The sequence below is a fragment of the Enoplosus armatus genome, chromosome 17 (assembly GCF_043641665.1).
Source record: "Enoplosus armatus isolate fEnoArm2 chromosome 17, fEnoArm2.hap1, whole genome shotgun sequence".
Classification (NCBI taxonomy): domain Eukaryota; kingdom Metazoa; phylum Chordata; class Actinopteri; order Centrarchiformes; family Enoplosidae; genus Enoplosus; species Enoplosus armatus.
The window spans coordinates 14936080-14953036 of NC_092196.1; the positions used below are offsets into that span (position 1 = coordinate 14936080).

The window sequence follows — 16957 nt, forward strand, 5'->3', positions numbered from 1 at the left end:
TAATTCATTATCAGTGTCTACCCTTTACCTGAATTGTTAATATGGTATTGTGTCTACCTTTACTCTGGAGATGACTATTGTATTGAGTGAGTAGAATAATGGGTGTTCACAGGGAGGAACTGCAACAGGCTAATATACAGTGTTGAAAGCGACATCATCGTTATTAATATCAATTTGGGCAACTCATTATTAGTGTGATTACTACATAATTCAGTATACTGATGTAGTTAACAGTAGCATCCGTACTGGTAATAATTGTAATAATTAGCCCGTCTACCTGCTAAAGATGTTGAAGGTAGCATCAAGGCATATCATTCTAACACTTCCGGTGTATACTTTCAAAATAAGTAGATTTAGTCGTATTTTTTAGTTATTTTTGGATTATTTGTTTACTTTCTAAAGTAATATTATGCAATAATATACACTTGTCACTGGCCACCTTTTCGCTAAATTCCGTGCCTGTGTAAAACATGATTAATGACGTCGGGTGTAAATCCGTCTCAGCGGATGTTGACTCTCATCAGGAGGGTCGGAGCGGCTAACGTTATCGTCAAACAACTTCGGTTACACCGCGGGCAGGCTCCCTTTGCCTCAAAACCAGGTAAATAGGCTTTCCGCACACTGACAGCTGCATTATTATAGTCGCGACGCCATGTTTCACAATGCTATAGACGGTTAGATGTGATTCATTTGCAAGTTTTGGGCATTATCGTCAGTCTGTTGTTTATATGCCTAGAATGGCGACGCTAGCTAGCTAACGACAGCTAACGCTAGCAAACATGCTTTACGTTGCTGTAGCTGAATAAACACATACTTGTCTTCCAAGTTACCAACCCGCCTAAGGACAAAGAAAGCACTAACTGTCAGTCGTTCCTCAACCTATTTTTAAAAGCTAGGTAGGATAAGTTTTCTGCGACCTGCCAATTAGCCAACCCTAGCAACGTTAACACCATTCTGCGTTATTTCCGTTTGCTACAGTGTAAATTAACGATAACATTAATAATATTGAGAGATACTTGTTCTAGACAAACGCCACGTTTTAAGTTAACATCAGTGCTTGCTCCCGCTTGCCTCCATTACGTAACTAAGTTATTCATGGTTAGTTGTGCAAGTAGCTTTGAGCTGGATTATCTGGGAAAGGATTTAAAAAAAACATCAGCTAGCTAGTTGGTTAGCTGAGAAGCGTTAGCATTGATTTGATGAAGGGTGGTGTAACAGGCAGCCACCTACTTTAAGACTTGATATTGTAATGATGTTTCACTTTTGTTTTTAAGTTTTTCTTTTTACTGTCACTCAGCTGGTGTGTTATTTATTTGAGCTCAGAGGGCAGTTGTGTTGACACTGGAAAAAAAAGTAGGTTTTGGGCTGCACCACAGCCACTGAAGTGACATTATTGTTATAACTCCACTAGATTATCAGAATCCCTTAAATCAGTGTAGTTATTTTAACTGTTCTGATGTTGCCTATCATTGCAGATGTAACTTAGCGAAATAATTTGTATATTTTCGTCATATTACAGGTTGTGGCACATTTGTCAGATTCCTCAGGTGGAATCTGTCTTTTTCCTAGTAGCAGGTACATTTCCTTTTTTTTGTTGTTGTTTACCAGTCATTTGTGAATATGCTGACAATTGCACATATGTGTCTCTGTCTGGATCCATTTCACCATGCTATGTATTATGTAGTGTTGGTGGACATTATACTGACACTATACACAGCCTCAGTAATAACCAGAGAGTGGCAGCAACACCTCACTGGCACAGTCTGAATAAATTTAATCACAGAGTTTCACAAATATTTATTTCAGGGCTGTTGTATTAAATTGTGCACAGACTTTATGTTATTGATCCCTCATATACATACATACTTGGGATGTGTAGGTTCATACTCAAATGGAACAACCTACAAAGTGTAAAATGCCTGTCAGATAGAAACCGAGAGAGCTTCAATCTGTTTCCTGTTAAAAATAGTAGCTTTCACAAACAAAGTTTTGAGCCACGGAACATTTATAGCGCTCTATTTTGCTGTGTTCAAATTTCCCTTCGGCTCTCTACAGTCATGTTATCATAGCAAAATAATAGTGCAGACTTTACTGTAAAATCCTAAAATCCAATATATATATACATATATATATATATATATATATATATATATATTTTCTCTATATGTTGTTTCTCTTACACATTTGTTGAACACTGCTTTCAGCCACGTCATGCATTATTTAGTCAACCATGCTTCCTGCTGAAACTTCAGCCTTGAGACAGGACCCAGAATCTCTCACTTGTGGTGGAGTTGTCTTTTCATTCAGACCACTAAAGTAGGTTCATTTTTCTGATGATAATGAGGGTACTTACGCATTACTCTGTATTGTCAAATGATTTTACTTGCAACATCCTGTCTCGTGGCAAAATATAATGACAAAACAACCTTTTTTACATAAATGAATTCATCAACCGTGCCCAAAAACAGGCTGTGCAGTATTTACCTAATTTCACTGATAACTGTTCCTTTTGGATTTTGACACAGCTCACTTAATCGAACAGTGTGTGTTTTTTGTCTCAATTTGTAAAGCATTTTTCAAGAGCTGTTTTGAAGAGCTCTACATTGTTATTTTGATTGCTCAGTAATATCAGGCAGTGCTCCAATACACCAGTGCAACAAAAGAACATAAAAGCTATCAGTCACAGTTTTCCGTCAAAAAGTTGCTTAAAACCTTTTCTCCATTTTACTCTGTTGTTCTGAAACATACGTTACATGTGCAGACTGACATCAGCAGTTACACAAAGCTCTTCATTAGCCTCTCTGACTGCTGTTGGAACATTTTGTGACTTGGTAGAAGTCTGTGTCAGAGAGTAATGCGGCACGGGACTCAAACTGTACTTGTTTTTTTCTCACAGAGTAAAGTCCACAGGAGAGTTGTGAGGGGAGCTCCGTGTCCAGCCCCTTTCCCTGTACAGACATCCGGCCAGTATGTCCAGTGACCCTCCTCCTCCGTACCCCGGAGGCCCCAGTGCCCCACTCATTGAGGAGAAGAATGGACAACCTGGTAATAAAACCAAACATGCAGGGTTGTGGTGAATGTTAATCGTCACCCACAGACACAGTAGCTGTGGTGATTTTATTTTTAGATTTATTTTATTAGTATCTGAGAATGTTAATGTGTCTATTCAACAGGATTTACAGTTGAGTTTTCTTTACTCTGCTGTGTGTCATCCAGTGTCACAAGTTAAAGTTTGTATTTGGATTCTGTTTTCATCTACTTACTCTGTGAGACTCATATGTTTAATGACACTTTTAACAAGTATTTAGATATACTTTCTTGCAACATGCAGTATGCCTCTGCACATTTTAATCATTGTGGCTTGAGTAAACTGTCACCATGGAGACTTAGAAATATTGCAGTATGATTTTTGTGCATTTGTTGACTCTGACTCAAACCTGTGTATACCTTTCTTCAATGCTATTTTTTCTTCCTCCTTCTATGAGAAACAGTGAGAACTGCTCCTATACAGGGACAGCCCTTGCCTCCAGACTATGGTCCTCCACCCTATGAGGCCTCACAGCCAGGCTTCCTTCCCCCACATGTCCCTGGAGAAGGACCCATGCCCATGCCAATGCCTCCACCACCAGGTGCTACAGTCTGCATATAACCAAACGCATAAAGCATCAAAACAGGCTGACAGACGCACTGCCACTACATATGATATGCAATTCGCTAAGTTCAGACAGAGCAACGTTAGCTTTCATTTGTTGCCATGTTTTTGGTCACTACGTGATGTAGTTACAATATTTATTCACCTTTTATCTCAGTCCAGCCCAGGTGCAGTCCACCAACTCCTCCAAATATCTGGGACTTTTGCTTGCTAACTTTCTTTACCAGCCACTTGTTTACTTGTCTATAAAATGGATGAAAGCTACATAGAGCTGTAATGTTCTCTCAGTGAGTTTGGCAGCACTAGTGACACTTGAACTAGACATTGATTTGTTAGTTCCTGTTGGGTATAGCCCCATCACTGTGAGGCCCTCCACTTAAATGAAATCCCTGTTGGAAACCCTAAATATCATGATATGTAACTTAAATTTAAAGCCCACCATATCATTACAAGGTAATCTGTCCCTAAAATCAGATACAATACAGTATATTAAGTGTCATTTCCTTCTGTACAGGTGGCCCCTACCCACCTCCGCCCGGTCACTTTCCTCACCCGATGCCAGGACAGATGGGTCCTGGTCCCAGTCACTTTGTCCACATGGGAGGTCACACAGCGACCGTCCTGGCTCCTCCAGGAGCAGCCACCACTGTGACCGTACTGCAGGGGGAAATGTTCCAGACCTCACCGGTGCAGACTGTGTGTCCGCACTGTCAGCAGGCAATCATCACGCGCATCTCCCACGATGTTGGACTCATGAACACACTCTTCTGCCTCTTCTGCTTCTTTGTAGGGTAAGTAGAGCACAGGTCAGAGGTTGAGCAGAAAAGAGGTCTTATAGCAGATTGATTAAGATGATCGAACAGTTGTTTGTGATGGGTTTTTGTAGCATTGAGGAAAGTTTTTGTTGCTTGTTACACCTTCTGCTTTATAAATATGTATCACACACGTGAGACTATAGAAAGTAACGCCTAAAAGTGACAGCAGTTCTAAAGTACACAGGGCGCCTTTTTAACTGGCTAGAAGAATTGAGGTTTTCATGGTTGTGCTTCTGCATGTAGCCATTGGGGCTTACCCTCAATCAGAACTTCAAGCTGACATAGGATCATACTTTGGTGAATGATATTGGTAATGATATTAAATCTAAATTAATGATAAACTCTTTAAATAAACGTGTACTAAAATCTGTCAGTGTGAACTAACAGAAAGTTAAAAGGCAAGATCATGAGTTTGAGTTCTATTGTCTGACAGTCTGTTCCCAGCAGCCTGTTTATATGCAAAGTAAGTGCACCTGTTTGTGGTGTGACATGCATATTAAAAGGTACTGTGGAAGACAAAATATGCTCTGAATATGCAGACCTCTGGAGTCACAGGAGTTTCTCCAACACCGTTTATCCTGTCTATCTTGTATTGTGCATATTTTGCATACGGAGCTGTCTGTGACCTCTGTTCTAGTAGGACGCCAATAGTTACTCGTCTTCATTCAAATCTGGGTAACAAGTAGCCTGTCTCCAGGTACAGAATACACCAGCTATAACTGTGTAACTTGCATGCACTTGTCACAGGAGCTGCGTTGACTCCAGATGTGTGCGTGTTCAGACAAAAGTATTTTTTCTTCCATCTGAACTCTCCTTCTTTTCTGGAAACTTGCAACATAATATTTCTGTTCCTCATTTTCAGGTGTGATCTCGGCTGTTGCTTGATTCCCTGTCTGATTGATGACCTCAAGGATGTGACACACACCTGCCCTTACTGTAAGGGCTACATTTACACATACAAGCGTATATGCTAACCACAGACAGCTATATGCTACAGAGACATGTACATGCACACACATAAACTCACTGCTCCTCCTGCTGGTAGTGACAGGCCCCCCCCTCCCCCATTTTTGCAAAGTGTTGTGTAGCTCTCTTAAATTGTAAGTGCAGTTTTCTCATTAGTTCACAGAATATTTACTGTAAATATCTTTGAGCATAATTCTCTCATGTATAAACCTGCATTTGAATTGTACAAATCTCACTGAACTACGGAAGATGTAGGGCACCAAAACATCCAGAGATGGATAGGCCGCAGTCACACAGGTGCATCTGATCCTGTGTGGAAACCCGGAGAAAAGGCTTGTGATGTTACACATGTTAATGGAAAAACAAAACACAGACAGCCTCAGTTAGAGACAGCTGTGAAAATGGTCACTTTATTTATTTGAAATCACCTGTGAATCTTGCTGAGAGGCAAGTATATTCGAAAATGCTGAGTTAGCTTTCTTGTTTTCTTCATATTTATTTCAAATATTTTATCCACTATTTTAACGAGTTAATATTGAGAACTGTGAACATTTTTGTCCATGTCTGATCATTTTTGTTCTAACAGACCTAGTTTTTCCTTTTATCATTATCCCTTTTCGAATGTGAGCAAACTAACGAACCATTTTCAGCTCAGTAAACTGATGATGTATTTGCTTGTTTGGAAATGCCCAAGATTGATGTTACTTGCTATATTTAATAATATTCTGGGCTTCAGTGAGAAGTCTTGAAGTGTTCAGTGATTTACAGTTGAGTTATTAACGCATTGATGCCCTCTGTCCATGATGTACTTCATTTTGATAATAAGGCCAAGATATGCACTTTAAGTTGGAATTCACATTCCCCCCTCTGATGCATTCATAAAAACTATCAACCTCAGCTGTCATTAGTCTTTGAGAGATTTTGGCTTTGAGGAAGAAAATGTGACTTGCAGTAGTGACTCTCACGAGTAAATGCAGTGTATAATTTGGCTTTTACCTGGGTTTGTTGTTAGCTGAGTGAATCCCACCATACATGCACTTATTCAAAGTATAGTAGACTTTTACTGTAACTGATGGAGGCACACTGCATGACATCTCAGTAATCTTGTGTCCTCTCTCTGGCCCTTGTGTCAGTCGCTCCACACCAGAGTATCCGCTCAGTGATACTATTGGCTGATGGGTCATTGGTGCCACAGTAAACGGGTAGCTAGTTTAAAATAGAAAAGTATGTTGGCAAACAAATTAAAAGTGGTGGCACCATCATCACATAACACGGTTTAGCCTCTAACCCTCCCAATATGGCATCAGCTCTTAAGAGTACCTGCATTTCTCAGATGCATGTTAGATAATAAATACAGATCTCTTGACTTATACTACATAGCAACCTCTCTGCTAGGAATAAGCTTCAAATAAATGATTGTATCAGACATCTTGCAAAATGACGTTGTGATTCCATAGAGATTACTACTAACAGTGAAACAGCCATTGTTCCACCACAGCATGCCCGAACCGCCATTCACCTTCACTCACAAGTGCAGTTTGTCTGCATGAGCCACACATCAAAATGAATAACTCTCACTGGCTAGTTCCTTGACTCTATGTGCATTTGATTTTTTTTTCTTGAGGCTAGCTAAGCTGTGCAAGAAAGTTTTGATTTGAAGGATTGCATTGAACTTTTAATACGAAGTACTGTATGCCATTGTTGTGCATAATACTGGTCTGCATTGCTCTCTAAATGTCTGTGATATGTATAACTGTAAGTCAAAATTTGTTTGACTGTTGTATACAGGTACTATTTTATCAATAAAAACCAGAACATGATCTTTCCTTGAAACTCATTTTAATATCTGGAAAGTGAATACTGTATGTAAATATCATCTGCAAAGAAAAATAAAGTTTTGAGCTGGCCCGACACAGAATACAAACTGTACAAACTGGAAATCATCAGAGGAATTTCCATGACTACCAGAGCCTGTTGGCTATAAATATAGGCTCAAAAATGAGAGACAAGGTATGAAGGGAGTAATCTATGCCACATAAGCATTAAATAAATTAAAAAGTTCAATGGTTTCAGTCTCTCCATCTGTGTCCACACTGGGCGTTGCAGCATTTGTAGAAAGTCGTCATCGGTTCGTCAGCTGATCTGGTCTGAATCTGCATGAAATATGCCCGAGGATGCTCACACTTGGGACAAGTTTCTGTGAACAGATACCAGATAACAGATAAGTGGACCCAAAAGAACTCCTGGAGATCCCATATTTGGTTTATACTGAGAGGAGACATTATGTATGAGACACTACAGCTGTAAGAGCTCACCCGATTAAGATCCAAATTAACACAAGAATCATCTCCAAGAAAAACTAATTCAAATGTGTGTATGTGTGTGCAGACTTTTATTCATTCTAGTAAAGATTTGTTTATAAAACAGAAGAGCTGTTTTTTAAAACAGGCCCTCGAAGAATCTGATGCTTAGTTGGTGTTGAGATTTTAGTAGAAAGTTCAACAGTGCAATATTAATACAGTACAGTGAAAAAATGGACACCCCATGAGTTTTTGTGCAATTTGACGTGTTACAAAAAGATCTTAATAAATATTGAGTGATTGCTTTCCTTATAATGATTCGCAAAATATGTTCCAATTTTAAGTCAAAATACAAAAACAGCACGTGTAGTCATGTAGTTTGCATACTGAGAAATGTTTGGTCAGAATTTATGCTTTCAGTTTTTTAACAATTAGCATTACAACTAATGGCTCATCAATAAATAAAATTTAAAAAATATAATGGATCTATAATGGATAGTTAATGGATCTATAATGGATAGACAGTGTCATAAAAAGTGCTCCGGACTTTTTATGACACTCTTCTATGCTGTGGTCTGCTGGGGGGGGGGGGGGGGGGGGGGGGCAGCACACACAGGGACAGGAGGAGGCTCAATAGACTGATTAGGCGAGCCGGCTCTGTTCTGGACTGCCCGCTGGACTCCATTGAGGAGGATGTTAGCCAAGCTGACATCCATCATGGACAACACCTCTCACCCCCTGCACGAGACTGTGGGGGCCCTGAGCGGCTCCCCCATATTTTTTATATCTGTATTTATTATTTGTATATTGTTTTACTTTTTTAAAAAAAATATTTCTAATTCTTATTGACACAGTCCTTGTCTGCTGTGTGTTTCTGCACCTTTCTGTCTTTGCTGCTGTGACTTGTAAATTCCCCCCCTGTGGGATTAATAAAGTCTAAATCTAGTTTAAATTAGAGATTAGTGTGGAATGTGAGTGATCGCTTCAGAAATTACACCCTGAATCCTGCAATTGTTAAATTAAAAAAATGAATTTAGAAATGGCTGAAAATCACAGATTATTGAGGATATCATCACAACATTATCCCGTGATGTTGACAGCATGGCAACACAGATACTTCTGCAATGTGTAATATACTGTTATCTGTGCGACTACAGAATGATCTAATGAATCTACTCATGGGGAGGGAGGATTTATTGTCAGACCGCTGTCTCCTGTCAATGATACAGCGGTAACCTCAAACCTACTTATCCAAAATTGTTTTATTGTCACTTACCAGCAGTTGAGTCCACGTTTTCCCAGGCTGCAGCGCCACCAAGAACATCATCCACCTCTTTCAGCTTTGGGTACTTCCTGCTGTTTACCTGTAGAAAATAAAAACTTGTCAAACTCACAGAAACTAAAGCCACCAGTGAAACTAGAAGCAGCACCCTCTAAAATAGTATATATACTCAATATATGAAGTGTACCTTTCTTGTGATGTTGTGTACATACGGACAGGTGTTGCAGGCGAATCTCATACACTTCTGTCCTTCCTCGACAATTAAAACATTTCCGCAGGTTGGACAAAACAGCAGCATGTTAGCCGGAAAATATATGTGGCTAACAGCTACAAACTGAAATAGCAAGCCCAATATAAGTACACAGTTAACACTACTTAACTAGCTAAACAATTTAAACGCCTCTGCTGTAGACAGCCTTCGCTTTTGCGCATGCGGAGCAGCGGAAGAGCTCATGAAAACAGGTGCCACACTTTTTATCGCTCGGTGGGAAACGAAGTATAAAAGAGTCGTTTTATATTAATTCAACGACCACACCCCAAATAGTTTCATCGATTATAAATATAGAATAAACCTAATATTTGGCTGAAATTTGACAAAACTAAAGCGGTGTCTGAATTTAAATCCACTAGGGGAACCATTTGTACTAAGCTAACGGTTCTCTTCCGGTTTATCATTCTGTACGCATTGTTTGTTTATTTCATGGCTTCTTGCCGCGACACAGTTTTTAAGTTATAAATGTTTGTCAACTGTATTTGTTAAAGTCTCACACTTAATGCTGTACAGGTATTACTGTTATGTCGGTAAAGACCGACTCGTTTTAACGTTACCCGCCTGACAAACCGGCCTGTTGTTTGTTGAATGACTTTAGTGCCTGACGATGGAGGAGCAGAGTCAGGACACTGTTGGACGAGGACAGTCTGTGAAGGATGAAGAGGTGGAAAAAGAGAACCTGACAGAGATGACAGAGGAGGAAGACGAAGAGGCTCTTCCTCACTCAGAGATCCTGGATATTTTCGAGGAGGGACTTGCTCGACTTGTTCAGGACCCTTTACTCTGTGATCTGCCAATCCAGGTTAGTTTGCTCTGTCCGTGATATTTTGTAAAATAGTTAGTATTAAAACATATATTAAATGTAGATGCAGTAGTTTATGTATTCACACTCCTGACTGCGATGATTCACATCAGATCCAGTCTGTTTTCTTTAATCTTTCTTGAGATATGTTTAAACTTGACTGAAGTCCACCAGTTGCAGTTTCATTTACCTGGTTTGGAAATCCTCAGCCTTGGTTAAATTAAGTCTCCACACTTAATTAATAACACCATGGCAGAGGGTAATATTCTGTTGATTCCCAGGCAAATTGTGTTTGAGCTCATCGGGGAGGTTAGCACTCAGGGTGAGATACAGCACAGCACCTCAGCTTACTGCACCTACTGAACATGCATTTTGTAAGAAAAAAAAAAAAAAGGGGGGGTTTGTCATAATCTGCACTGATAGATAAAAGAAGTCCTGTACATATTCCTGAAACCTGATCATCTTCATCTTTAGGTGACTCTGGAGGAGGTAAACTCTCAGATTGCCCTGGAGTATGGCCAGGCAATGACTGTGAGGGTTTTGAAGGCAGACGGCGAAATAATGCGTAAGTGTTGAGATTGTTTTGTTGTTTCATTTTTTATGAAAACAGTAGTTGATACTGCATGTGTTCTGATCATATAATTCTGTATTTTCGCAACTTAGTAGTTGTATTATTATTAATTTATTTTATAATTATTCAATTTTCCTGTGTTCTGTTAACCATTTTTGAAAAAACATTTCCTCCCTAAGCCATAGTGGTTGTACAAAATGCCACTGTCCTTGACCTGAAGAAGGCCATTTGCAGATTCATGGAGCTGAAACAACAACGTGAAGGCGGAGTGAAACATGTCAGCTGGTAAACACATTTACAAACAAAAAAATGGCCATACATAGTATATCTTTTGTTACATTCCCACTGTTTACTTCCTTTCTTTTACAGGAGATATGTGTGGAGAACTTATAATTTAGTATTTCAAGGGGAAAAGCTTGAAGATGACAAGATGAGGCTCAAAGAGTAAGTGTATAAAATAATCACCTCCTTCACTTGCGATGCTGTTATCATCAGCACTGTTTGACTGTCTTTTTCCTCTCTGCATTTCTTCATATCTCTAGCTACGGGATCAGGAACAGAGATGAAGTCACGTTCATGAAGAGACTCAGGAAAAAGTGAAATGTCACAAACAACATTTGCCACGTCAGGAAAAAAAAACGCAGTTCCTGCAGCGTGTACTGGTGCTTCCAGCTTCTGAGACTTGAAATGACTTTCACATGATTGTATGAGTTGTTTTATATTTTATTTATATAAGTGTTATGGGGCATAACATGTCTGTACACATTATAAACCCATCTCAACAAGACCATTCTGTAACAATTTCCCCCCGGGGATCAATAAAGTATTTCTGATTCTGATTCTGAACATTTTCCAGAAAGGACAGTTGTAAATATAACCTGATGATTTGAATATTTCCTGGTAGAAGCGAACGCTACATGCACCCTGTTTACCTAGTTTGAATGTTATCTGGACTGGATACACAGGGAGCAGCTGAGGAAATGAGGTAATACAGACCCTTTCTGTTTAATATAATATTCCCTTCAATACAGTTTAAATGGGACTTTTGGAAGTTAGTATGTAAAATGTTTGAGTAATGGTTTTAACTTCTTACAGTGTGATAGTGAGTACAGTGCAGTTATGAGCATTGGTTTTGAGATTTGTGTTTCTGAATTAGTGAAAACTAATTCCAGCATTTGATCTTAAGTCTAAATGATTGTTTGTTATTTGGAGGAAAAGCAGTGTTTGACTCAATATTTAGTTTTAAAATGCCATTCAGGAGTTCAGTTTAAAGTATGAATGAAATCTAGGACTTGATATGAAATGTAATAAAGGATTGTAGTGGAGTGGACAGAGTGATCACTTTGGTTTGGTTGAGTCAACTTCTGAAGGCATTTACCAGTTTGCTTAATGTAGATGCACATCAACATTGTTGAGCACACACTGCTTTATTAAAATTCAGCCATAACTGGATTAACACAGCGGGAATCATGAAAATTAGTGTTTTTATGAAATACCTTTGGCCTGCTATCTTTTTTGAATCCTGAAACATGTCTCTGGTTCATATATCAACAGATGTATAACAGCAGATAGTACCTGTAAATAGATTTGCCTGTTGAGGATTCAGATTTTGGAATCAAAAGTAAGTGTAAGAGTTATTTATCCTATAACTCCACTTGTACAGTATTTTTATACATTTTTATGTCAAAGAAATGAGGCTAAAGAAGCCCACCAAGGCTAGGGATATTGTTGAGATGAGGAAAGATAATTGCAAACACTGACACATTAGATGATCCCATCCAGATTTTTGGGTAAAGAAAATGTCACATTATGTCTGTGAATGTTAGTGAGAAAAGTGTGGAAAATTGTTTTTAAAGTTTCAAATTCTATTCATTGCTTCAATATTGTTTATCTATTGTAGAATAAATACTATATACTAATAATAAAAGTCTTTATTTTGAGACGATGTCACTCCAAAGAACAGTGTGGTCACATGAATAAATCTTTGGTAGTAACATTTAGTATTCTCACTACAAAACCTGAATCCAGTTTTCTTCTTCTGCAACTTCACTGCTGCCATTCTATATACATTCACCACATACACACAATTTTGCACACCAAATAAGCTTAAACATACAGAAAACAAAATATCAGATGTAGGCTAAAACAATCCTGTCATTTCAGCTCCACCATGACTTCTTCAGACAGTGAGCTGAAGAAGATATCTACAGAGCTGAAACATCTTTCATTCAAGAGACAACAACTTCTGGAAAGTAAAAAAATCCAGTGCATATTTCAGGAGTTGAGGAATCGTGCTGAATTTGGACAAACAGGTGGTGTATGAAAGAAAGCATTTTCTAACCAAAAACGAGACGGATATTTGCAACATGCAAAGTAGACATGTAATCTAGTATTTTGCATATTATAGATTAATAAAAAAAGTAATTCTTTAGTGCCTCTGCTGTCTCATGTGTATGAATATGTTATTTGTTTCTCCCAGAGGAGGCAGCCTCAAATCAGCATGAGATTGACAGAATTGATGAGAAACTGAGACAGCTGACAGAAAGGAAGGCTGAACTCCAAAAAAGCCAGGATAACATCCTCAATGCCAAAGACAAGAAGACTGACAGGAAAGGTGAGTCCAGAGTCCATTTACTCATTACTCCATCATACTTTGGTTTTGTAACCATCTTTTCTCTCCTTTGTTAGAGGTTAGTTTCACCTCCAGTCTGAAGATTGGGCCTTGTGTTCCTGTTCCTGGCTCGAATATTTTCTACGTTGAGGCTCCACCTACTATCCCTGGTGAGTGAAATGCTCATTGTAACAGTTCAATTTGGGACTTTTGTCTTCACATAGCATGACCTGCACCCTAGAAAGTGAGTAACAAGCTCCTCACAAAGTTGTCCTGTGGTCCTCACACACTTGTTGCTGTCACATCTAGCGAGAACAGACCCTACTCCTGTCCTTCCTGTTAATGTAACATTTGAGCTTCATCAGTGCAAACATTTTTGGTTTAACTGGTGATTGAATGCTACTACTCTATACTCCATGAAAGTTTGTTTTCATATTCTCTCTTTTATTTCCTATGCAATTATATCTTAAATTATGCATCTGCAACCTTGTGGCACTTGTGGCAGTAAATAAAACTGAAAACCATGTGACCAAAATTATGTCAACTGATTCTTTTAAAACCTACAAATGGTCCTGTATATAATGTGTGTTACTGACTGGAGATGTTTAATAGCTACTAAAGTGCCTGTTTTTCAGAACTTTCCTCCTGGAAGGTTTAGAGAAATAATAAATGAGTAATGAACTAGTAATGAATTCTTACTTTTCTTGACAGCCCCTAGAGTGATTCTGAACGTGGAAAACCTTCCACCATATCCAAGCAGGACACAGTGTCCAGAGTGTCAGCAGTTCATCATGACAGAGACTTTTACCTCTGTCAACAGTGTGACCTGGTTGGTGTGTTGCATGACAGCTATGATTGGGTATGAAACCGTTCCATCCGTCCTAGTGAAATATTTGCATGTGAATATAATCAGACCTTGTTGAGTATGTTTCTCTTTGTGCAGCCAGTGATACTGTCACACACATGTGCTTCCAGGTTTGTTGACATTTTATTTTCTTCCTGTTCCTTCTTTTGCAGCTGTGTGGCTGGTTGTTGCCTCGTTCCCTTCTGCATCGATAGCCTCAAATCTACCACACACAGATGTCCGAAGTGTCGAACGACGATCCATACTATTAAAAAGCTCTGAGAGAAAAGCAGCTGGTGAGAACTTAAAGCTCAGACTGAAAGAGCATCAAACATCGACCTAATGGTGAAATAGTATTTCAGCAGCATTGCTCCCTTGAGTTTATTTGTTAGCATTCCAAATGAGGTGAGCTGTTTGTTGGTTCAACAAAAGTACATAATTAAAGCCTTTCCTTGTATAGTTTTTTAATGACAAATGGCATATTTGGGATGGTCATAGGCCTACTGTGAAAAATAATCTCTGTATTTACAAAATTACTGCTACATTTATATAAAAGGTAACATATATACACAATGTGTAAAACATATGGCATGCAATGTCAAGTACATTTTATTAGCCCAGTATCACAAATCACAAATTTGCCTCAAGGGGCTTTACAGTCTGTACAGCATATGACACCCTTCCTTGATTTGGATAAGGCTGAATCTCCTGGAGGATGAAGATCCAGATCCAAACATCTGAAATGAAAAGATGAATTGTTTGGATACACAAGCCTCAACAGAGTCAGACTGTCTAATGTCAACAGTGAGGTTAATCCAGAGAAGGGGACATGATAGGAAAAGGACCTGCAGCCAGTTGACTCTCTGGGGACAGACGGGAGGCCTGTATTCTGAGAGCGGAGAGCACGGGATGGAGTATAAGGTTTAAGCAGATTTTTTACAATTTTGTAAGAGAGTAGAGGCACCTTAAAGTCTGATCTGACATGGATAGGGAGGCAATGAAGGGATGGATAAAGTTGTTATACGGTCAAATTGTTTCTAGTTTTAGTTAAAATTAGCTGCAGCATTCTGCACCATTTGAAGACTTTTAGTACTAGCATGCAACAGGCATGACAACAAAACGTTCCAACAATCAAGTCTGGATGAAACAAGGGTGTGAATTAACATCTCTGCATCAGCCATGGACAGAAGAGACAGAATTTTAGCCATCTTCTGTAGGTGAAAAAAGGCAGTCTTAGTGATTTCTTCAATGTCAAACTCAAAGAAATCACACAGCTGTCGAGAGTTACTGTCACTTGAACAAGTTGGTGTCTATGTTGAGTGGGGCCAGTGACCAGCATCTCCGCTTTATCAGAATTTAGGAGCAGGAAATTATGTGACATCTAGTTTTCACAGAGACAAGCAGGTCTGTAATTTAGTAAATTGGGAATTTGAGAAAACCATCAGCTTAGCAATGGAAATTAATTGTATGACTGCGTCTAATTTGGCCAACAGGTGAAATATAGAGTGGAAAGCAGAGGGCCCAAAACAGAGCCCTGAGATACATAATTCACATCAGAAAATGTAAATGTTGATGTAGTATTATTATTATTATAGGAAACACACTGTGTTCTTTCAGAACAATAAGACTTTAAACACCCGAGAGCCAGGCCAGAGACAGCACATTGATTTTCCAGTCGGTCTGGGAGTGTACAGTGCACTGAAATGGAATCTGAATCCATTGTAAGCAGAGATCATTCACCACTTTAGTAACTGTCGTTTCAGTAGAGTGACAGGCCCTGAAAGCAGATTGAAAAGGTCAAAAAGATTACTGTTAAATATGTGGGCTGAAATTTGCTGTCACACAACTCCTTGTAATACTTTTGAAAAGAATGGAAGGTTAGAGACCAGTTGATAATTATTCTGAGACCCTGGCTCAAGGTTTAAGTAGATGTTTAACCACAGCAGTTTTAAAGCTAGTGGGGACAGTGCCAGTCGTAAGAGATAAATTAACAATATTCAGCATTGTAGGTCCCAGAAATGGCCAGAGATCTTTATAAAGTTTAGCTGGTAGGGGATCAGAAGGCAGATAGTTGGTATAGAAGCCAACACCAGTTTAGGCGTTTCAAGTCTACAAACATGTTACAAAAATGTAAAAAATACAAATGTTTCTTAATGTTGTTATGCAGGTATAAATATAAAAAGGGTGACATTTGGATTGTCAAAAAAAAGAAAAAAATTCACAACAATTCCTTCAACATTCAGATGAGTTTTTGAGCAATGCTCCAGATAACAGGCAGAGGCAGACAGTGCATCCCTAATTATAACAAAATAACAATCAGGACAGTGACCTTTATGCTCAAACACACCCGCCCCACTGCCCAGAAACTATCCTGCTGTGGTGCATCATGTTGTGCTTTATGGTTTCTTTGACATTGAATTTTACTTTCTTTATACCAGAAGTCATCTTTTGCAATTTGCTAAAAAAAGAAAACCAGTCAGACCACAGACTGTTTGCTCAAGCTACTTAGATTCGGATGTGGCCAGCAGATGTCACTACAATACAAATCAACTGTAATGCATTAAGGTTATTTCTGTATTAAGTGAGTAAATAACACAAATGAGCAGTGGTTCATATATATCATGGTTATTCATCTGTATGGATGTGTTTGTTGTTTCACTGTAATGCTGTGCACAGAGACTATGGTCTGGTATGGCCTGCCATGCTTACGCTTCTTGAATAAACTATCTAAACAAAAACCAAGCTGACCTTAATTCAATCATTTTCAACCCTCTAAGAGCCAATCTGCCAGACTTTAAAGCAGTGAATGATGTTCCAAGAACGATTTTTTAAATTATTCATTT

The 16957-nt window shown here is 38.8% G+C and overlaps 3 protein-coding genes across 6 annotated transcripts; 2 read left to right on the forward strand and 1 right to left on the reverse strand.

Annotated features, from left to right (window-relative positions):
- Window positions 1–547: 547 nt before the first annotated feature.
- On the forward strand, window positions 548–7270 carry cdip1 (cell death-inducing p53 target 1). 3 transcript variants are annotated; one of them, XM_070922736.1, is made up of 6 exons: window positions 548–601; window positions 1520–1575; window positions 2897–3045; window positions 3486–3629; window positions 4167–4443; window positions 5330–7270. In XM_070922736.1, exons 3-6 carry the CDS (start codon window positions 2970–2972, stop codon window positions 5439–5441), a joined length of 609 nt encoding a protein of 202 aa, XP_070778837.1. In that variant the 5' UTR covers window positions 548–601; window positions 1520–1575; window positions 2897–2969; the 3' UTR covers window positions 5442–7270. The 3 variants fall into 3 exon arrangements, with proteins under 3 accessions (XP_070778837.1, XP_070778839.1, XP_070778838.1); XM_070922738.1 differs by having other exon boundaries at window positions 3492–3629; XM_070922737.1 differs by lacking the exon at window positions 1520–1575 and having other exon boundaries at window positions 576–601.
- polr3k (polymerase (RNA) III (DNA directed) polypeptide K) lies at window positions 7266–9425 on the reverse strand. The gene is made up of 3 exons (XM_070922739.1): window positions 9203–9425; window positions 9010–9097; window positions 7266–7630 (listed from the first exon to the last, which is right to left on the reverse strand). Exons 1-3 carry the CDS (start codon window positions 9311–9313, stop codon window positions 7503–7505), a joined length of 327 nt encoding a protein of 108 aa, XP_070778840.1. The 5' UTR covers window positions 9314–9425; the 3' UTR covers window positions 7266–7502.
- Window positions 9426–9775: 350 nt separating this feature from the next.
- On the forward strand, window positions 9776–11882 carry snrnp25 (small nuclear ribonucleoprotein 25). 2 transcript variants are annotated; one of them, XM_070923710.1, is made up of 6 exons: window positions 9776–10088; window positions 10563–10653; window positions 10839–10944; window positions 11029–11103; window positions 11202–11257; window positions 11289–11882. In XM_070923710.1, coding segments are annotated over exons 1-6 (525 nt in total). In that variant the 5' UTR covers window positions 9776–9893; the 3' UTR covers window positions 11291–11882. The 2 variants fall into 2 exon arrangements, with proteins under 2 accessions (XP_070779811.1, XP_070779810.1); XM_070923709.1 differs by lacking the exon at window positions 11289–11882 and having other exon boundaries at window positions 11202–11261.
- The last annotated feature ends 5075 nt before the right edge of the window (window positions 11883–16957 follow it).

Bases quoted from the DNA above. Each gene is read 5' to 3' on its own strand.
- snrnp25 (XM_070923710.1), top strand. From the start codon at position 9,894: ATGGAGGAGCAGAGTCAGGACACTGTTGGACGAGGACAGTCTGTGAAG. The intron at 10,654-10,838 runs GTAAGTGTTGAG...TTCCTCCCTAAG, and splicing joins GGCAGACGGCGAAATAATGC to CCATAGTGGTTGTACAAAAT. The intron at 11,104-11,201 runs GTAAGTGTATAA...TCATATCTCTAG, and splicing joins GACAAGATGAGGCTCAAAGA to CTACGGGATCAGGAACAGAG.
- cdip1 (XM_070922736.1), top strand. From the start codon at position 2,970: ATGTCCAGTGACCCTCCTCCTCCGTACCCCGGAGGCCCCAGTGCCCCA. The intron at 3,046-3,485 runs GTAATAAAACCA...TCCTTCTATGAG, and splicing joins GGAGAAGAATGGACAACCTG to AAACAGTGAGAACTGCTCCT. The intron at 4,444-5,329 runs GTAAGTAGAGCA...CCTCATTTTCAG, and splicing joins CTCTTCTGCTTCTTTGTAGG to GTGTGATCTCGGCTGTTGCT.
- polr3k (XM_070922739.1), bottom strand. From the start codon at position 9,313: ATGCTGCTGTTTTGTCCAACCTGCGGAAATGTTTTAATTGTCGAGGAA. The intron at 9,098-9,202 runs GTACACTTCATA...TATTTTCTACAG, and splicing joins TACACAACATCACAAGAAAG to GTAAACAGCAGGAAGTACCC. The intron at 7,631-9,009 runs GTAAGTGACAAT...ATCTGTTCACAG, and splicing joins AAACGTGGACTCAACTGCTG to AAACTTGTCCCAAGTGTGAG.